Source organism: Lepidochelys kempii, chromosome 1 (assembly GCF_965140285.1).
Source record: "Lepidochelys kempii isolate rLepKem1 chromosome 1, rLepKem1.hap1, whole genome shotgun sequence".
NCBI classification, from domain to species: Eukaryota; Metazoa; Chordata; order Testudines; family Cheloniidae; genus Lepidochelys; species Lepidochelys kempii.
In genome coordinates this window covers 196,970,542-196,992,892 of record NC_136380.1, presented here as the reverse complement: position 1 = coordinate 196,992,892, position 22,351 = coordinate 196,970,542, and the positions used below count along the sequence as shown (strand labels likewise).

The 22,351-nt window shown below is 43.4% G+C and overlaps 1 protein-coding gene across 2 annotated transcripts in view; it reads left to right on the top strand.

Annotated features, from left to right (window-relative positions):
• ZPLD1 (zona pellucida like domain containing 1) overlaps positions 1 to 22,351 on the top strand; it is a 55,046-nt gene that overhangs the window by 406 nt on the left and 32,289 nt on the right. For both annotated transcript variants that reach the window (XM_078851315.1, XM_073306738.2), the window contains exon 2: positions 9,074 to 9,187. In XM_078851315.1, the coding sequence (XP_078707441.1) occupies positions 9,082 to 9,187 (106 nt within the window). In that variant the 5' untranslated portion in view covers positions 9,074 to 9,081. The remainder of the gene's footprint in view (positions 1 to 9,073; positions 9,188 to 22,351) is intronic.

Genomic DNA, 22,351 nt, shown 5'->3' with positions numbered 1-22,351 from the left:
CTCTCAGCAATTCCCTTTCAACCTTGAGGTTACCGCTGCAAGTCAAACACAGTCAAACCCTCTCAACATGATTCCATCAAGGAAACAATCTTATCTGACTTGCAGTGTCAGTCTGCCAGTTCCCACACTCCTTGCATTAATAGAGACAAACCGACCGCTTTGATAGGCGAGATTTCTTATCAGGATCAGACTGCAATTGAACATCAGTTCACTGATTGGAAGTGACATCTTGAATTACAAAGATGACTGGATATACTAATTGTACTAGCGTTGTTTCTTAAAATAATAATGACACTATATTCTTGACCAAGAAATAGCTGGAATTTGAAATAGTCTCTGTTAAACTGATTAACAGATACAGGTCAAGCTGACATGGTTATTGTAAATGTTACATGCACTGTGAGAAGTACCGTTACCCTAGTCTGAGGACAACAAAAGATTGTCTAGAGGCCCTGTTTTTTTACTTGTCTTGATCAAAGAATATTTTATCAGTGCATGAAATACTTTATTGTTTTCATTCAATTAGATCTTGAGCAGTATCCTTCCTCTCATTCTAGAGGCTGATTTTAATGGGACTTCAAACCTTGTTATGAATCCAGTCTGTTTATGAAAGGGACTCAAAACAAGGTGAAAGAAATGTCTGTAAATTAATTATTTTTCCATTTCAACATGGAACCCATTTCTTTTTCATTTTTAAATAAAAACCTGGCAATATTGTGTATGTACTCTGACCGAAAAGGTTTTAGGAAACTTATGGTATTATGTGTTTTCTCAAAATGAAATGTTGGAAGCAAAAACTGTGAAACCTGTAGGGATTAGATAAAGTTGTAGTATATTGCAGCAAAATTTTTCAAGTAGTTTCTTAAAACCAGGAAAGCTAAAGTGATTCTGATATAATAAACTATTGCTAGTTTGGTGCAGAGAAGTCTTGTTTTAATGGTGACATTGCTACAGTATCATCTATTTGCTAGTGATATCAAACTGTTATTTACTAAAGATTTATATTTATATGGCTCTCTCCAAAAGTGTAAAAGAGTCACTAAAATAGAACAGTATTCATTTAGATATTTATTTACTTGTGTGACTAGATGACTCTGGGGACAGGCATTAAAATATGGAGCATTTCACTGCTAGATCGCTGGTTTGAATCCAGCCCAGGGTTAGAGGCAACTAAAGGTCATTAGCATCTGATGCCTTTTTTGGTGGTCTCTGTAAAATGCTTTGATAGTCCTTGTAAATTCCCAGGAGGACGGAAGCCAACATCATGATCAGTAGTCTAAGAAGACAGTCAGTTGACTCAAACATGCATTGACAATGAACTACTTCTTACCCCTACCCCTGTTCAGCATAGGATTGAGGAATGTTGTTGGGCCTGCATGGGGAATTCTGTGCAACTACGGACTGGGCTGTGCACAGAGGACTTTAGTAATTTTGTCTGCAATCTGTCCCCTTTTGAAAATTTACTCACAGTTGAAAAGATCTTGGGCTGATTCTGATCGTATACTGGTGTAAATCAGGAACAACTCCAGTGAAGTCAATTGAGTAAAACCAATGTAAACTGGCATGAGAGAAATCTGAATCAGACCTTTTATCCCTCTCAGTAGTGAATATATTTTTAAAAGTAAGAAATAATGCTTATTTTACAAACATTCTGCTATTATTTCGCACATTACAAATTCTTCTGGAATACACAATCTGTAGTTAGTGCTCATAAAAACTGTAGGCTGTTTTGGGTAGTCATTTTTAAAAAATGATCAGCTTCTTGTTTATAGAGTACATAAACAATTAATGTCAGATTTATGTGTTGACTCATACTAAGAACTGCAAGTATACAAGGATGATGCTGGGATCAAATATTTGATGTTCAATGCAAGAATTATGCCTCACTATGGACACTCCTGCATATTCTATGTATGATCTTTGTTGCATCATCTGTATGTTCTCCTGGCCCTTTTGTCAATATAATGGTATGACCCAATAACTGAGGGTGGGTAGGGGTGTCAGAGAGAAATGAAACTAGCAAAGAAGCAGATCTTCATTTACCTTTTAAAAAATGAATATTTCTTTTTCCCTTTTGTAAAATCCCCCAGCACATGAATGCGTTGATCTTCAACATAACTGATTTCCCTTATTCCCATTTAAACATTGTTTAACAACAAATTAAAACTTATTTATGTGCTGAATGCCCCGAAAAGGCTGGCTAGTGGGCACATTCACCACATATTTGTGGGCTTAACTCTGTTTCCAGTTTAGCATTGCAATTCACCATTCAGGGATTGCTGATCTGCAGAATTTCTCTCTGCACTTCTGTGGGATTTTTCTGTTTTGCTTGATTTCAGAATTAGATCTTCATGGTATGGTTTGAAACTAGAATTAGATCTTCATGGTATGGTTTGAAACTAGAGAAATCTAAATCTGAAAAGGAAAATAATTCTTTGTTCTTCTAAGTCTCTGGATTGCTCTCGCAGAATGATTGTTCTGTCCACCAGTAAACCTTATAGTTGAAGCACATCCTACAGCTTCTTCATCTCTCAGGTGGAAGTATGACATAACTTCCCTAAGAAGCTATCTAAAAACATATGCTTTTAATTGTTGATATATCTATATTAAAAAAAATTTTTAAGACCAGAATCCTGTTGTATCTGTGTCAGCGCACAGTCAACCTGTGGAACTCCTTGCCTGAGGAGGTTGTGAAGGCTAGGACTATAACAAGGTTTAAAAGAGAACTGGATAAATTCATGGAGGTTAAGTCCATTAATGGCTATTAGCCAGGTTGGTAAGGAATGTTGTCCCTAGCCTCTGTTTGTCAGAGGGTGGAATGGATGGCAGGAGAGAGATCACTTGATCATTACCTGTTAGGTTCACTTCCTCTGGGGCACCTGGCATTGGCCACTTTTGGTAGACAGGATACTGGGCTGTATGGACCTTTGGTCTGACCCAGTATGGCCATTCTTATGTTCTTAGAAGACCCAAGGATTCAATGCATTGGTGAGAAACAAGGGAAGACTTAGTACTAAAGACACGGGCAGGATGATGATAGTGTCTGATCGTCTAGTTAAAGTGGGATATGTTGCAGGAGAGAGTTGGCCTGGTAACAGGAGGAAGTTGGCCCATATTTAAAATGGCTACTGCCATCCATGTGGTGCTGCCCATTTTAATTGGTATTTGTATTTATTTTTCCACTCATATTCACTGGAATATGAATACTGGCAAAATGACCATGTAGACATATGGAGTGAATAGAACTGGAAGAATTGTTCCATAATTACAACTCAAGATATTTCACCATGTCCATCACTGATACAGACTCTAGGTTTGAAATCAGATTCAGTATTTTCTTGAATAAAAGTGTAGAGTCATATTATACGTTGTTCAGTAGCATTCAGACAGCTAGTAGGCATGTGTGAAAATTCTTGCAAACTTCAAATGTTCTGTAATTTTGATCATGGATTTTTCATGTCTGAAAATTTGTGTTGGAAAAATTTTCTTTCTTATTTATTCTTTAAAAAAACCCACACCTTCGAGTCATTCAATGAGGGATCATAAACAGCATCATGTGAGTTTGCTGACCTGTCAGACACTGTGAATAATGATAGATTTCTCTCATAAATTATTTGGTGAATACTTAAAAATAATAAATATATTAATGGAAATCAGGATTGGCTCACAAATGAATAGTGATCAAAATATAGGGCTAAATTAGTAACAAATCTTAGTTTGTAATGAAAATCCAGCCAGCCCTACCAAAGAATCATGTCAGATCTTGATTTCAAGATGGAAGGATGGGAGCGGAAGAAAATAAGTATGATAGACACAGAGCTTATCAGTCAGATGCAGAAGGCCAGAGAGAGGGGCTCGAGCTGGATAATCCACAGACAATTACTTTGCCACAAACATCAAGTTATAGATTGATTTAAACAAAATGCTTTTGTATTCAATCACAAATAATACATTTAATTCTGGACATTTGTGAAGATTTTCTGGCACGGCAAAACTTGGGAAAGCAGGGTTAAGGTTCCAAAAAATGGTGATAATGATGTTACTGGGAGGTTGTTGTCACCATGATCTGTTTCTTTATGATGCAAAGTGTAGAACAGTCAGAACTGTCTCTGTGTTGTGCATATAAAGAACCAACTTGATTCAGTAAAGATCTCTGCTAGCTGTTTCTATATTGTGAAAATTTATTGTGTCATTAAATAGGGTCCTTAATTTGTAGACCATTTACATTTTGAATTGATTATTGTTTGTTTGAAAAAACGGAATAAACTGCAGTTTGCAAAATGACTTAATTAACCTGGCTTGATAGGTCTTTTTAAATCTCTGACTGTCCCTTTGTCCGTGTCCTTTCTATTAATGCTTGAGATATTAATCAAGTGAACTTCTGTTGGTGTTAATGGAAATCTTGTACACAAATTTCACCTCTGCCCCTAAATCCATAGGGAAAATAGAACCTTTCAAAGTAGAAAATAGCATACTTAGTACGAGGGAGGGGTAGGGGAAAAATCATTTGGAAGTGAAATTTTTATTAAACGGTTTAGAAAAATATTTTGGTGTGTTTGGGCCACCTTTTCAGTTTTCTTCACAAAGCCAAAGCATTTGTGTTTTTTATAATCATTTGAACATTAAAGATTACTTGAGAAAACCCTCAGCAGAGACACCAATGGGAAAAGAGGACTTAGAAAAATAAATGAAAACTCAGCATGTGTCAGTCAAAATTAGATCAGGTTTTTCAGCTAAGGATTTCATAGCCATTAAGGATCATATTTGCCTTATGGCATATGTCAGCATCTTTAGAGTCCTAAAACTTCAAACTGTCTTTTTGACAACTGACTATATTTCTTTCCTAGGCTAAGCAGCATTTTCAGGAATGTGCTGTGTGTGTTTTTCTTTTTCAAAATAGGCTCAAAGGACTTCACACAGCATAGTTAAAAAAATAGCAAAATTATGTGTACCGTGATTATTTGCTCATTTTTTTTCTTGTTTAAATAGAAAAAAATATATTTTTTGAATACTGAAACTAGACTTAACTCTCTCTCAGACAGACAGACACACAGACACACACACACACAATCCGTCGTGACTTGATTACAGTGTATAAATATCTTCACTAGGAGAAAATACAGGATACTAAAAGGCTTTTTAATCTAGCAGAAAGAGGCATTATGAGATCTAATGGCTGGAAATTAGTCAGACAAATTAGAAATAAGGCACACGTTTTTAATGGTGGGGGTGATTAACCACTGGAACAAACTAAAGTGATGGATTCTAAAGGAAAAGTGATGGATTCTCTATCTCTTGAAGTTTTTCTAGAAGATATGCTTTAGTCAAACGCACATTACTTAAAACAGGAGTAACTGGATGAAATTCTGTGGCCTGTGTAATTCAGGAGGTCAGACTAATGATCTAATGGTTGCTTCTGGCCTTAAAAATCTATGAATCCATATCTATATAAAATTCAGCAAATAGTCCAGATAAAATGATGAGGTTGATAATTATAATAGTCTGGCCATACGAGGTTATATAGGTATATAATTTTACACAGACTGTTTGCTGCTGGTGTTGGTCCATTCACCAACAGGATGGTCACTAGCACTTTTGTACTGGAGTATTGCAATGAGTACTATGTCTTTTAACAGGCGGTGGACATGTGATGGGGAGACTTGGCTGTAGGTGTGCCACTGTGGGAGGCTTGCCCGGACTAGTGGTCCCACCAAACATAGTTGTTAATCCAAAATATGGTATACTAAACTTGAGCCAGTGGTTGCAGAGGCTGTTCTATTCTGTTTTGCACAGGTTTTTAATACTGCACTCATCACTGTGTTATCTGCCATAAGATCTACCCCATCTAATGTTGTATATAAATAATATTTCCTTAGATGTGGAACAAGCAACATAACTACTGAAGATTCAATTGATTGTGTGTGTCAGCTTATACAGGTTAGGAACGTGTGCTACTTTTTTATACCTCCTTGGAGAAGAAATCCTAAACCTCAGTGGAAAATTACCAAAGTCCCACCTTTAAGTTGTTCTTCTAAAAATAAGATGGGTAACATGAAGCTATTGAAATTTTTTTACCCAATTTTTTTGAAAAACATAAGTTGAACAAAAAACTAGTCAGGCCCCCAGATCAGATTGCCTGGGCATGAATATGAAATGAAGGGTCCACTAGAGTATATTATACCTATAACAATCTGAGTATGTCTGTCTTTAACATGCTAGTCAGAAATATACAGTAGAATCCTGCCAGTGCCTGTTCCTGCCCCTATGAAATCTGTTGGAGTTGTCATTGACTTTAATGGTAGCAAGCTGAGTGCTAGAGATCATGGTGTAGAATGTCTGAGTACTGTCTTTGTGATTTAATATGCTTCACTTCAAGGCTCTCTAATTCTGCCTTTCTACTGCAGATAAGTCTGCAGTTCCCAGGCCAAATCTTGAGGTTCTTCTTCAGTATTTACTCAGGATCCAATTGTACTCTCTGTATCCATGTATGGAAGGGACAATCCATGCATGAATCTCACCTCCACTAAATGGAAAGGGTGTGGGCTGCCTCTGCCCCCCCATACCTCCATCTTTCCTGCACTCCTTAAAAGATGGCTCATGAATCTGGTGTTCCATGAAAATCTCAGAGATGCATGCTCCTCACACTGAAGGGTTGGTAGGGGTGGGAAGATGGGGAGAAACTGAGCACTCTGCCCTTAGACAGACTTAAATTGAAGTCCAGTGAGTAAGGAGTAACTAAAAACTGAGTAGGCTTGTTAGATTCTGGCCTACTCAAGAGGTTACTGGAGAAGAAGTGCTGCAAAAGATGTTATTTATTTGGGTCCATTTCTTCTGTTTTCCTCCTCTCCTGCTAAGACAAATAAAACATCAGCAGCTGAGGTTAGGTTAAATATTCAAAATTTTAGAATTGACAGTAAAATCTGTTTTCCATTGAAACTGGAAAGGTTACTGTTGTTCAGTGTTTTCCTTAGCTGCTTTTCAGATCAGGGATTTTGGTAGTAAGAAAACCAGTGTAGCAGCTAGAGAGGTAAAGCCAGATGGGTGTAAATCCAGTGTCATTCACTGAGATCACAATGTAACTGGATCAGAATCTGGCCCAAATAGAGCAGAATAATTGCAACTTTGTCCATCCAGTTCTGTAAAAGGAGAGGCGCCAGGATGTTTTACTGCAGGAGAGATGTCATTTTCCTGAGTGAAAAATCTGGTTCTTACAAAATAAAAATACAGATTGTATGTGAAAGAGCATTTCCAGCAGTGGGAAACAGAGGGTGAGAAGCAGAAAGTGAGAGAGTGCAAGTAAAGATTTTTGCAGCAACTCATGTAGCCAGCCATTTTCTTTCATAGCTTTTTCAACTCTTCTTGTCAACATTCACTGACAATAGGGTCTAATGAATGAAATAAGAAAGCCAAAATGTGCTCTTATTAACAATGCTTGAAATAAAATGGGATTGAACTTTTGTGACCGAGGAAATGTTGGCCCAGAAGCTGCACAATTGCTGTAAGACAAGCCTCTTTTGGATGTACCAATCAAAAATCTAGTTTGATTATACAGTACCATGTTTAATAAGAACCTACTATGTACGGTATTCCATTTTTTACTCCGTGCTTGTTCAAGCAAAACTGCACAGAAATTAATGGGTCAAATTTCTCCCGATTACACTCATGTAACTCCCTTGACTGTGCTGGGATTGCAAAAGTGTAAACGAGAGCAGAATTTGGTTCAACATTGTATATGCTCCAGCTTGCTTAAATTTTACTTGGAGGGGAGGAGGAGTTTTTGTGTACAGGGAATGTACCATATGAGGCTCTCGCTGCATGAGCCTTTTAAAAGGCTCATGTTTTGTTGGCTCTGTGGGCCCCATCCAAACCCCAATGGAGCTTTTCCGTTAATGTCAGTGCGCTTTGGATCAAACCTTGTGCAGGCACTAAAGATCCATTGGTACTTTTGCGAGAGAAAAGGGTTTAACCTAATGTCACTGGCTAGAACTTTTCCCTCACCCTACAATTGTCAACTCCTCTGCACTATGGCTGCCGTTCGCCATGCTAGAATGGCTGCATTTCAGTCATGTTGTATTTATACAGTTTGTGAAGGACTTTGAGATTATTTGGGATGAAAGACTGATGATAGTAATCTGAGTAATGTATCACTAGTACCACCATTATAGAAACCTAAACTTCGGAATTTCCCACCTCTTAGAATTTCACAGCATCTACTGTCTGGAAACATATGGAGTATCTTAAGAGCTACATTAGGGTGCAAAGTTATTTCCTAAAATAGAAAAAGTTCTATGTCTTTTAAATTCTGCAAGTTGTAGATCTTTTGTCAAACATTTTTGACATTTTGATAAAGCAAACATTCTTCCTGATTGGCCTATGTTATATATCTATTGCATATACACTATATCTTGAGGGTTTTCCCTCAGTCAAGTTATGCTCTAATATGTCCATTTGTTCTGATTTTGGAAACTGGTTGCCAAATTTCATTAAATTTTCTGTTTCTATGCAAACTCTCTAGTAAAGGCCAATGCAACTGCAGGCATGCTTCCAAGGCAGAATTTGGTGATAAGATATAAAAAGACAGATTTATTTCAGCACCTTAAACTTGAGAAGTAACTTACATACATTTAGCTGTATTGTTTTCAATGGTTTACTGAAGCAAAACTGTTTTTCTATCAAATCTATCTGATTTGGCAATACCTCTCCTTAAGTATTTGAAATTAAAAGAACAAAAATACTCTCTGTATGTGATAGTTAAATGCTCTGTTAAATCTGTAATATACTTTTGAAGCCTTTATTTCTTAGCTGTTTTAGGAGCTTTTTTCAAACCTTGTTGGACTTTGTTCTTGCCAATAGGATATAGGTCAACTCCCTAGAAATCAATATGCATTACTCTAATCCAGCAGTCGGAGAAATGGGACCCCCTACCCGTGGTGTATTGTCAATTTGGTTTGTGAGCCTTGTCCCTGATTCCTGGGTTGAAAACCTGAGTGGCTATAGAATCGTTTAATTGTTGCATTATGGCTCTTTAATGCAATAAACAGATGCATGCAATAACTTCATAATGTCTTGCTAGGTTTTGCAATGGAACGAATATGGTTACTGCTCCTCCTGACAATTCAGGTGCTTTCGGTGACTGCACAGTTCAATGGATATAACTGTGAGGCCAACCTACATAGCAGGTTTCCTGGTAAGTGTTAATGGGCTTTTTAGAATGGGCTTTTTAGAATGCCAACAGTGTGCTAGTTGCCTGCGGGCAGGTTTAAAGACAATAAGTTTGATTCTCTTCTCGCTTAAACTGGTATAAATCATGGGTAACTCTGCTGAAGTTAAGAGAGTTACTCATGGTGCGAGAGGAGAATCAAATGCGTTTGAGCTACCCTAAAGAGTTTACCATCTAAATACACCTACAGGGAGAGCTTGCATCCATAACAAAATTTAACTCTTGTCATTACTGACATTGCTAGAATTGTGCAGCTGTTCACTGGATTTTTTTTTTTTTTACCAGTACCATTCAAGGCTCCTTGCTTCTAAGTGTTAATGAAACAGCATGTTGTTTGTAAATAGTGGCCTGAATTAGAATACATTAAGAGTACAGCTTGAAACTTACTCCAGGTTTACTTTAAGGGCTGGTCTACATTTATAGCTCAGCAGCTGCAGCTCTTTAGTGAAGACTATCTATGCCGTCAGCAGAGCTTCTCCCATGAACATAGGTACACCACCTCTCCAAGAGGCACTAGCTATGTTGATGGGAGAAGCCCTCCTGTTGAGGTAGCACTGTCTATGCTGGAGGTTAGGTTGATATAACTATGTTACTCAGGGGCATGGAAAATCCACACCCCTGGGTGATGTAGTTATATAGACAAAAATTGGTAGTGTCGACCAAGCTTAAGAGTGGGTAATTCTCAGACAATCAGAACTTGTGGCTGCCTGATTCAGCAGCAGCATAAAGTGGACTCTCATTCTACCTATCTGTCTCCTTTCTGGTGTATGTGGGCGGGGGGGGGGGGAGGGGGAAGACAGGGACATGGCAAGGCCTGACGTAATGTAACTTACAAATATCATTCATGTCAAGAACAAATCATGTCAAACCACCCTGATAGCTTTCTTTGACAGGATAACAAGCCTTGGAGATAGGGGGGAAGCAGTAGATGTGGTATATCTTGACTTTAATAAGGCTTTTGATACTGTCATTATGCGCTTCTAGCATGACCTTCTCCTCATAAACAAACTAGGGAAATACAACCTAGATGGAGCTACTATAAGGTGGGTGCAGAACTGGTTGGAAAATCGTTCCCAGAGAGTAGTTATCAGTGGTTCACAGTCATGCTAGAAGCGCATAATGAGTGGGGTCCCACAGGGATCAGTTCTGGGTCTGGTTCTGTTCAATATCTTCATCAATGATTTAGATAGTGGCATACAGAGTACACTTAAAGTTTGTGGATGATACCAAGCTGGGAGGGGTTGCAAGTGCTTTGGAGGATAGGATTAAAATTCAAAATGATCTGGACAAACTGGAGAAATGCTCTGAAGTAAATAAGATGAAATTCAATAAGTACAAATGCAAAGTACTCCACTTAGGAAGGAACAATCAGTTGCACACACAGAAAATGGGAAATGACTGCCTAGGAAGGAGTACTGCAGAAAGGGATCTGGGGGTCATAGTGGATCACAAGCAAAATATGAGTCAATAGTGTAACACTGTTGCAAAAAAAGCAAATATAATTCTGGGATGTAGTAGCAGGAGTGTTGTAAGCAAGACAAGAGAAGTAATTCTTCCACTCTACTCCAGCTGAGGCCTAATCAGTGTGGAGTATTGTGTCCAGTTCTGGGTGCCACATTTCAGGAAAGATGTGAACAAATTGGAGAAAGTCCAGGGAAGGGCAATAAAAATGAATAAAGGTCTAGAAAACATGACCTATGATGGAAGATTGAAAAAATTGGGTTTGTTTAGTTTGGAGAAGAGAAGACTGAGAGGGGACATAACAGTTTTCAAGTACATAAAAGTTGTTACAAGGAGAAGTGAGAGAAATTATTCTTCTTAACCTCTAAGGATAGGACAAGAAGCAATGGGCTTAAATTGCAGCAAGGGCGGTTTAGGTTGAACATTAGGAAAAAACTTCCTAACTATCAGGGTGATTAAGCACTGGAATAAATTGCCTAGGAAAGTTGTGGAATCTCCATCATTGGGGATTTTTAAGAGGAGGTTGAACAAACACCTGTCTGGGATGGTCTAAGTAATACTTAGTCCTGCCATGAGTGCAAGGGACTGGACTAGATGACCTCTCAAGATCCCTTCCAGTTCTATGATTCTATGTATTGGCAAGTTTTTTTTAAAAAAATTAAAGTAAAATACTTCTATGGTTTAGGAGTTACCCCCTGCAGCTGGGGTAACTGTGCTCACACTGCCAGTATGACTGTATGCTATGAGAAGGTTATCTTGGGGAAGGCAATTTTGTCCCTGATTTTGAGCCCGCTGAAACATAGATGTGTGTTTTTGATAAAATTAGAGCTCATTCTACAGATGAGCATAATTTACACTCTGTGCATAATTGAGGAGAAGAGAGGAAAGTAGCTCCAAGCCAACTTTCTGCGCCCCTGTTCCTGGCCATCTTGGAGCCAGAACAACTGAGTAGCCACTGCACCAGCTGGTATGCTCCCTATACAGTGGAGGGAAGAGAATGAGTGGCATAGAGCCAGTTTACACCATCTTTATTCCAGATGACAATTCCCCTGCGGCAGAGGGATCTTTGGCTGTCCATTCAGGCAAGGTTTGATTGAGGTTACACTGCCATAAAACCAAAGTGAAGCAGTGGAGAATCATGCCCTGTGTTTCTCAGGCCCATCTTTAATGATTATACATGGAAGTCTGTTTCAGGCTTCTTAAATTAACCTTTTAACAATGTTTCCTCTCAGTGTGTGACAAAGTGTTAGGATAATTCTTTCCATTACATATGCATCAAGAGGTGTATATTTGCTACTTGATACTCATGAACTACTCAAGCTACTTGTATTAGTTTATTGTGTGCATCTAGAGGACCGCTTTAAAGTGTGGTTCCACTCGGAAAAGGTCTCTGTAGCAGTGGCCCTGTTGGATGTTATGTCTATGGTCTCAATGATTCCAGATAAAATGTGTTCAGTGTACCAGTAAAAAGGCACTTTTTTTCTGCTGCCATTCTCAAAACTAACCCCAGGATGTGAGTCAAGCTGAGTTATTGGTGGTGGTGCACAAAGCCCTGCATGCTGGATCAGAGGGAGATCCCCCCCAGAGTACAGTTCGCCAGCAGGCAGGTGCATGAGTTCACAGGTGGGCTCACAGTCATGTCCATGAACCCCACAAAGCAGAACTACATCAGCTTCACTGCATAACATATGTCTGCTCTGTGTGTGTATTCACAGTGTAACAGGATGGACGAGGCTCAGACACCTCAGGGTCCTGCCACACCCATCCCGAGAAGGGGCCAGTGGAGCTAAGTCCTGCAAGTCACCTAGAGAGACTGCAGGAAGGAACCAATCAGGAGGGGAAATTGCAAGGGGCTAGCCAATCAGAGGGTTTCAGGCTAGTATAAAAGGAGCTGCAGAGCACACCTGACTCAGGTCCTTGCTGGAGCAAGAGGAGTGCAGGGGCTGTTCCTGGCTGGCCAAAGGGAATTGCAGCACCACAGACAGCTCAGTGCTGCCAGGGACCAGGGGAGTTCTGTCTGGAGAACTACTAGTAATAGTCTCTGTGCAATGATCTACCATTGTCCTTTTCTCTCATGCCTCTTTGCCTTGAGAACTTATCTTAGTCCTGGTCTACACTAGGACTTTAGGTCGAATTTAGCAGCGTTAAATCGATGTAAACCTGCACCCGTCCACATGATGAAGACCTTTATTTCGACTTAAAGGGCTCTTAAAATCGATTTCCTTACTCAACCCCTGACAAGTGGATTAGCGCTTAAATCGGCCTTGCCAGCTCGAATTTGGGGTACTGTGGACACGACGGTATTGGCCTCCGGGAGCTATCCCAGAGAGCTCCATTGTGACCGCTCTGGACAGCACTCTCAACTCAGATGCACTGGCCAGGTAGACAGGAAAAGAACCGCAAACTTTTGAATCTCATTTCCTGTTTGGGCAGCATGGCAAGCTGCAGGTGACCATGCAGAGCTCATCAGCAGAGGTGACCATGATGGAGTCCCAGAATCGCAAAAGAGCTCCAGCATGGACCGAACGGGAGGTACGGGATCTGATCGCTGTTTGGGGAGAGGAATCCATGCTATCAGAACTCCGTTCCAGTTTTCGAAATGCCAAAACCTTTGTCAAAATCTCCCAGGGCATGAAGGACAGAGGCCATAACAGGGACCCGAAGCAGTGCTGCGTGAAACTTAAGGAGCTGAGGCAAGCCTACCAGAAAACCAGAGGGGCGAATGGCCACTCCGGGTCAGAGCCCCAAACATGCCACTTCTATGATGAACTGCATGCCATTTTAGGGGGGTCAGCCACCACTACCCCAGCCGTGTTGTTTGACTCCTTCAATGGAGATGGAGGCAACACGGAAACAGGTTTTGGGGGACGAAGAAGATGATGATGATGAGGTTGTAGATAGCTCACAGCAAGCAAGCAGAGAAACCGGTTTTCCCGACAGCTAGGAACTGTTTCTCACCCTGGACCTGGAGCCAGTACCCCCTGAACCCACCCAAGGCTGCTTCCTGGACCCGGAAGGCAGAGAAGGGACCTCCAGTGAGTGTACCTTTTAAAATACTATACATGGTTTAAAAGCTAGCATGTGAAAGGATTAATTTGCCGTGGCATTCGCGGCTCTCCTGGATGTACTCCCAAAGCCTTTGCAAAAGTTTTCTGGGGAGGGCAGCCTTATTGCGTCCTTCATGGTAGGACACTTTACCACTCCAGGCCAGTAAAACGTACTCGGGAATCATTGTACAACAAAGCATTGCAGTGTATGTTTGCTGGCGTTCAAACAACATCCATTCTTTATCTCTCTGTGTTATCCTCAGGAGATTGAGATATAATTCATGGTCACCTGGTTGAAATAGAGTGCTTTTCTTCAGGGGACACTCAGAGGAGCCCGTTTCTGCTGGGCTGTTTGCCTGTGGCTAAACAGAAATGTTCCCCGCTGTTAGCCACGGGGAGGAGGGAGGGTTGAGGGGGTAGCCACGTGGTGGGGGGAGGGAAAATGCAACCTTGTAACAAAAGCACATGTGCTACATATGTAATGTTAACAGCAAGGTTTACCCTGAAAGAGTGTAGCCACTGTTTTATAAAATGTGTCTTTTTAAATACCGCTGTACTTTTTTTTTTCTCCACCAGCTGCATGTATTTCAATGATCACAGGATCTTCTCCTTCCCAGAGGCTAGTGAAGATTAGAAAGAAAAAAGAATGCACTCGAGATGAAATGTTCTCTGAGCTCATGCTGTCCTCCCGCACTGACAGAGCACAGACGAATGCGTGGAGGCAAATAATGTTAGAGTGCAGAAAAGCACAAAATGACCGGGAGGAGAGGTGGCGGGCTGAAGAGAGGGCTGAAGCTCAAATGTGGCGGCGGCGTGATGAGAGGAGGCAGGATTAAATGCTGAGGCTGCTGGAGGACCAAACCAGTATGCTCCAGTGTATGGTTGAGCTGCAGCAAAGGCAGCTGGAGCACAGACTGCCACTACAGCCCCTGTGTAACCAACCGCCCTCCTCCCCAAGTTCCATAGCTGGCATTCAATAAATTTTAAAGTTGTAAACTTTTAAAGTGCTGTGTGGCATTTTCCTTCCCTCCTCAACCACCCCTCCTGGGCTACCTTGGTAGTCATCCCCCTATTTGTGTGATGAATTAATAAAGAATGCATGAATGTGAAGCAACAATGACTTTATTGCCTCTGCAAGTGGTGATCGAAGGGAGGAGGGGAGGGTGGTTAGCTTACAGGGAAGTAGAGTTAACCAAGGGGCGGGGGGGTTTCATCAAGGAGAAATAAAGAGAACTTTCACACCGTAGCCTGGCCAGTCATGAAACTGGTTTTCAAAGCTTCTCTGATGCGTACCGTGCCCTCCTGTGCTCTTCTAACCGCCCTGGTGTCTGGCTGCGCATAACCAGCAGCCAGGCGATTTGCCTCAACCTCCCAACCCGCCATAAATGTCTCCCCCTTACTCTCACAGATATTGTGGAGCACACAGCAAGCAGTAATAACAGTGGGAATACTGGTTTCGCTGAGGTCTAAGTGAGCCAGTAAACTGCACCAGCGCGCCTTTAAACGTCCAAATGCACATTCTACCACCATTCTGCACTTGCTCAGCCTGTAGTTGAACAGCTCCTGACTACTGTCCAGGCTGCCTGTGTACGGCTTCATGAGCCATGGCATTAAGGGGTAGGCTGGGTCCCCAAGGATAACTATAGGCATTTCAACATCCCCAACAGTTATTTTCTGGTCTGGGAATAAAGTCCCTTCCTGCAGCTTTTGAAACAGACCAGAGTTCCTGAAGATGCGAGCGTCATGTACCTTTCCCGGCCATCCCACGTTGATGTTGGTGAAACATCCCTTCTGATCCACCAGAGCTTGCAGCACTATTGAAAAGTACCCCTTGCGGTTTATGTACTCGGCGGCTTGGTGCTCCGGTGCCAAGATAGGGATATGGGTTCCGTCTATGGCCCCACCACAGTTAGGGAATCCCATTGCAGCAAAGCCATCCACTATGACCTGCACATTTCCCAGGGTCACTACCCTTGATATCAGCAGATCTTTGATTGCGTGGGCTACTTGCATCACAGCAGCCCCCACAGTAGATTTGCCCACTCCAAATTGATTCCCAACTGACCGGTAGCTGTCTGGCGTTGCAAGCTTCCACAGGCCTATTGCCACTTGCTTCTCAACTGTGAGGGCTGCTCTCATCTTGGTATTCTTGCACCTCCGGGCAGGGGAAAGCAAGTCCCAAAGTTCCATGAAAGTGCCCTTAAGCATGCGAAAGTTTCGCAGCCACTGGGAATCGTCCCAGACCTGCAACACTATGCGGTCCCACTAGTCTGTGCTTGTTTCCCAAGCCCAGAATCGGCATTCCACAGCATGTACCTGCCCCATTAGCACCATGATGCATGCATTGGCAGGGCCCATGCTTTCAGAGAAATCTGTGTCCATGTTCTGATCACTCACGTGACCGTGCTGACGTTGCCTCCTCGCCCGGTATGGCTTTGCCAGGTTCTGCTGCTGCATATACTGCTGGATAATGCGTGTGGTGTTTAATGTGCTCCTAATTGCCAAAGTGAGCTGAGCAGCCTCCATGCTTGCCTTGGTATGGCGTCCTCACAGAAAAAAGGCGCGGAACGATTGTCTGCCATTGCTCTGACGGAGGGAGGGGCGACTGATGACATGGCTTACAGGGTTGGCTTCAGGGAGCTAAAATCAACAAAGGGGGTGTCTTTACATCAAGGAGTATTTCAGGCAGGACTTCGCGGAGGGTTCCAATAAGAAATGGTGCACCTAAGTTATCGTTCTTATTGGAACAAGGAGGTTAGCCTGGCCTCTGATTGATACATGGCTAGATTTACCTCGCTGCACCTTCCCTGTGAGTGACTGCAGTGTGATCTAGAGAAATGAGTCCCCTAGACGGGGGAGGAGGCAAATGAGTACAAAACAAATCTGGTCTTTATTTCTTGTTTTGATCCACTCCATCTATCTTTTACATCTTTGGCTGGCAGCAGACGGTGCAGAAGGACTGCATGCCATCCACATCTCATGGCTGCTCGGCAGAAGATGGTGCAATTGGACTGCTAGCAATCCGTATCGCCTGCCTGCTCACCATAAGACGGTTCAATAGGACTGACTGCAGGACTAAAGAGAATGACCTGGTCAAGTCACTCCAAATTTAGTCCCTGTGCCCATGTCTGTCCAGGCGCTCGTGGCCGACGTGGCCAGGAGCACCTTGGACATGACGATGACAGCTACCAGTCGTACTGTACTGTCTGCTGCCAGAAGGCAATGGGTTGCTGCTACTGTGTAGCAATGCAGTACCCCATCTGTCAGCACCCAGGAGACATACGGTGACGGTTAGCTGAGCTGGCTCCATGCTTGCCATGGTATGGCGTCTGCACAGGTAACTCAGGAAAAAAGGCACGAAACGATTGTCTGCCCTTGCTTTCACGGAGGGAGGGAGGGAACGGGGGCCTGCAATATGTACCCAGAACCACCCGCGGCAATGTTTTAGCCCCATCAGGCATTGGGATCTCAACCCAGAATTCCAATGGGCAGTGGAGACTGCGGGAACTGTGGGATAGCTACCCACAGTGCAACACTGCAGAAGTCGACTCTAGCCTCGGTACTGTGGAAGCGCTTTGCCGAGTTAATGCACTTAATGCACTTAGAGCATTTTCTGTGGGGACACACACACTCGAATATATAAAACCGATTTCTAAAAAAATGACTTCTATGAATTCGACCTTATTCCGTAGTGTAGACATACCCTTAGTGCTAGCCTCTTTCAATCAGGACTCTCTTTCTCTCCCCCAGACTTCTGTCTGGAGAGCCTGTACCCCGTCTTTGCCCTGATCTCTCAGGGTTTACTCTCCCAGGTATTTCTTCCCTGGAAAGCATGTCTGCAGTCCCTGACTCACTTTCTTCTCCTGGATTTCAGAGTCTCTGTATGCTGATCCTCTAGCTGCATCACATAATCATATACTGTGTTGAGCAAGTGCTGTTTTTCATCTTTGATGAACCAGAGATCTTTGGTCATCTGCTCATTCTTGAACATGAGATCCTCCTGCTCTCTTTCAGCTGCCTCTAGTTGTTTCACCAGGTCATTATCTCTTAGGAGGGAGCTCACGGAGCCTGTCTGTGCTACTCCCCTCCCTATCCGAGTGTCCTGTTCTGTACCCCTGCCCTTCTTTCACCTTTCCCCATTGGAGTGATTCTGTCTGGGCCTCTGTGCTAGTTAGCACAGTGGTTATTTCAATCTGAGTTCCAGAGCTCCATCTGTGTTCCCACTGTAGCCCTCTGGGTTCTCTCCCTTTGGGCCTGGGCCAATGCTTCCTGCAAAGCCAAGCATTGGTCCCTCTGCCCCTGGGCTTCCACCTGTGCCCGGGCCAAGTCCTGCTCTACCTAGACCTTCTGGCTAATGATTTTTCCCTCAGGAGATGTTGGCTGCACTCAACTTTTGTTGGCACTTCCTCAGTGGGTCTCACACATCTGGGGCATTCTGATCTCGCCTTCAGGCTCTTTTCTGGGATCTCCTTACCTGGATCCCAGCCCTTCTGCTTTCCTTCCCAGCTGAGCTTGGACCCTATAGGTCCTGGGTTGCTGTCCAGGTCTTTTCCACATGAGGGCTGAATAACTCCCCAGTCTCTTCCCAAAATCGTTGGTCATGGCAGGTCCTTGACCACACCAGCACAGTTGAGCTCTCCAGCCCTGTATCTCCAGCCCAACTTCTGCTGTGGGATAGACTCGGGTCTCCCGATTGTACACAGGAGACATGTATTGGGAGGTGCCAGTCCAGGCCAGTTGCCCTCATGTGGTGATCCCCCACAAAAGTATACCCACACCCTGAGCCTACCAGACCCTTAACTATGGTGTCTTCGAGCCTGACTGTCACAACCCATGGTGGGAACACTCTGATCTTTGGAGTATACTCCCACAGATTGGTCCCATTGTAACAAGTTTAGTCACACTCCTTTAGTGGGCAGTTCCTTTTAATATGCCTGCACTGACCACACCTGTAGCACACTATTGGGTCTCCTAGCTCCTTCCCAGTAGTACTTCCTATAGGCTGCAGGGCTTCCTGGACCCCTTGCTATTGCAGTGTACCTCCTAACTCTAGAAGCCTTGGGGCTTTTCCCCCCATGCAAGCTTCCCTGGGCCACCCCCTGATGAATACCTCTCAGTTCACCGAGGAACTTGGGCTGTTCCTCTTCTTTGGCCTCAAAGTAGACCTCAGCTTGCTTGACTGCTTCCCCCATGGAGGCCAGCTTGAAATGCCTTACCCAGCTTAAAATGCCCCTCCTGGTAGGATCTTCAGGAATTGCTCAAGGACCACCTGATCCAGGAGCTTCTCCACCGAGCTGGTCTCTTGACAAAGCCAGCCCAACTCCAGGTTCTGTAACTTCTAGGCCACTACCCATGGCTGTTCTCCTTGAAGGAATGATTCTGTCCAGAACTTGTGCCAGTATGCCTTCGGAGTCATCCCCAGCCAATCTAAAATGGCTGCCTTCATCACTGGGTAGGAACTCACTTGCTCATCACTTACCACTCAGTAAGCTGCTTGTGCCTCACCCATCAGAAATGGTGCTATGTTGGCCACCAGTGGCCTCTTCCAATCCTGCTACCTTTGCCACCCACTTAAAGGTTCAGAGGAAGGCCTCAGGGTCATCGTCCAGTCCAAGCTTTGCCAGGCCCAGTGCCAATGGACCACCCAGTTCCATCACCATCTGGGTTCCCAGCTGTGGCATGACCCAGCTGCCTCTGTGTCCACTCCTGCTGGCTGGAGTGGATCTCCTGCAATCACTGCTGTGCTGCAAACTAAGCTTCCTGTTTCAGCAGGTTCTCCATCAATTGTAACAGCAGAGCCTGGGTCCGCTTCTGCTGCATAGCAGACCCCTGCTGCTGCTGGCCTGCCATCCACAGACAAATCACCTCTTCCATAATCATGCCCCTTGTTGATCAGGGGTTGGTCTGAAAGATCACCACTTCTGATACCAGATATAATGGCATGGCACCCACCTCTCAAGAGCACCCTTTCTGGTCAGGTGTGTCTGCAGTCTTTAAACAGTCCCAGCCCTGATATCAAGCCATACCCCCAGAGCTTCCTCCCTGGAGGCAATGGTTTTGCCCTCTGTGGGTCCTTCTGGCCTCAGGTCGCCACTGGGCCACTAAGTAGTTCAGATCCCCTTCTGGGAGTTTATTGTTGTTCAATTGTAGGCCACTTCCCCAGTGGCCTATGGTGCGGGGGGAACCTGGGCCCATCCACTACTCTGGATCACAGCCCAGGCACCTTGAGAATAGCAGCCAGGTGCCACTCTGTCTCTTTAACAAAACTGCTTTCAGTTCCCTGGGCCATTTCCCCACAGCCCCAGCCTTCACGGATGCTTCACCCTTACCTCAGGTCTCTTATATGTTCAGCCTCTGGAGCCATCCAGGAGCTCTTCCTCACTCCCCTGGTCCCTGCCAGCCCTAAGCTATCTGTAGTGCTGCAGTTCCTTTTGGCCAGCCAGGAGCAACCTCTGCACTTCTCTGGTTCCAGAAAGGATCTGACTGTGGTCTGCATTACAGCTTCTTTTATACTAACCTGAAACCCTCTGCTTGGATAACCCCTTGCAACTTCCCCTCCTGATTGGCTGTTTTCTTCACAGTCTCTCTAGGTAGCGTGGAGGACTTAGCTCCACTGCTCCTTTCCTGGGATGGGTTTGGTAGGACCCTGAGGCCTGTAGCAGAGGGCCTCTGGGCCTAGTCCACCCATCACACTGTGAATTACATACAAAGCAGATATATGTTATGCAGTGAAGCTCATGTAGTTCTGCTTTGTGGGGTTCATGGATGTCGCTGTGAGCCCACCTGTGAGTTCATACACCTGCCTGCTGGGGAGATGTGCTCTGTGGGAACTCCCTCTGTTCCAGCATGTAGGACTTTGGCACAGCTTATGGGCTTGACATGGGTATGGATCACAGAGCCTCTGGCCTGCTTCTTCTCAGACGAGGTGAGTAGGGGGAATGGATGTGCAACCATGACTCGTGCAATGATGAAGGTGTGACAGCAGTCCTCGAGCCTGAGTATGGTAGAGATTACTTCTGGATCGCCCCATTCTGCATTTGTTCCATGTGTAGAATTTCCCTTGATGTTTCTTGCTTGAAATTCCCCATTGGCAAGTGCAGAATTTCCGGCTGAGAACTGCACTGCAGATTCCAAATGAGGTTTTTTTTCCCGAAAGTTGTTTTGCACAAAAATAATGAAAAAAGTTTGGCAAATATATGCAAGTTTGGCTTCTGCATGTGTAAACGAAGGAAATAAAATCTCCCTAAAGCAAACATCAGAAAAGCAGCAGCAGCCTATCCATTTTTCATTTGATTATATTTTTATCATTTATTGCTGGGGTGGCATCTTGCACACCTGTGGCGTTGCATAAATAATCTCTCACAATTTTGATTTATGCTGTTTGAAGGCTGATTCCAAGCTAAGGCTTGAACTAGTCTGTTGGATAGAAGAAAAAGTATTATACTGATGAAGTGAAAATCCTATACCTTAATATTTAAAGACTAGAACTTTGTAGCACGGACTAAATTTTGCTGGAATAGTTCTGTCCGCTAGAAATGGGAAAAAAAATAATCGCTCCCTTTAGCTGAGATAGCTATGCTGGAAAAACCACCAGTATAGACCCAACTATTTTTAAAAATCAAGGTTGATTTTTCAAATTATACTTTCAAGGATGCTTTATTTACATGAAAATGACATTGTTCTTTGGTAACCCTAGAAAAGTTAGCATTGAAATGTGGGACTGAAAATCATGTACCCATTGAAGTCTTCAGCGTCATCTTCATCTAGGGCACCACTGCTAGATATGTTGTCATATGTTGTCATAGATATGTTGCTAGATCCTTGTCCATGCTGCACTTGGATGTCTTCCTACAAGGGAGGCTGCTCTCCAAACATTTGCAGAGTAGTGTGCATCTGGTCTTTGCACATAAGCATTTAAGTAGCTGAAGGATTGATTCATGAGGGCAAGGTATTTGACACCAGGCTGGTGTGATCAGTTCATCTTCCAAGACCCATCCATGCCCAATAGGGGAGGGTAGTTTTGGATGCACTCGCTCATCCGACAGCCATTCCATTGCTTGATAATCCACCCTCTTGATAGCAAATGCAAGAGGGCATTGATAAATGCACAGCTTGTTGGTGGCAATTTTTCTTTGTTTGTCTGCTTCTTGGAAAATATTCACTGATTATAGCACTGCAAGTGTCACAATGTTGGTCTTCAGACGGTAAACATTGCAGATAAATGCCTTGAGTGCATTTACGAACTCATCAGTGACTGCTTCAGCTGTCCTTGCTCTGAAAGTGCTTGGAAGAGTCTTCAGAGGCTGAATCAAATGCCTTCTGGTAAGATAATTTGGTCTTTCCAACCAACCTGCCAGAAAGGTAACACCCTGAAAGGGCATGGAAACCTAGCAGTGTGTCAGCTTTTAATTGTCTAAGTGGTAGGAAAACCTCTTTGAGGGATATACAGTGATTCTGTACCCCAGCAGCCTGCAGAAAACCAGGATCTTGTGGAAGTTTTGGGTAGAGTCTTACAAAGTGCACTAGAACATCTGGGTCTTGTGCAAAAATCCAGAGTTTAGTAGCGCCTCTCTCTCTGGCACTGATCGCAGGCAAGATCATTTTAGTGTCAGCCTCCTCATGG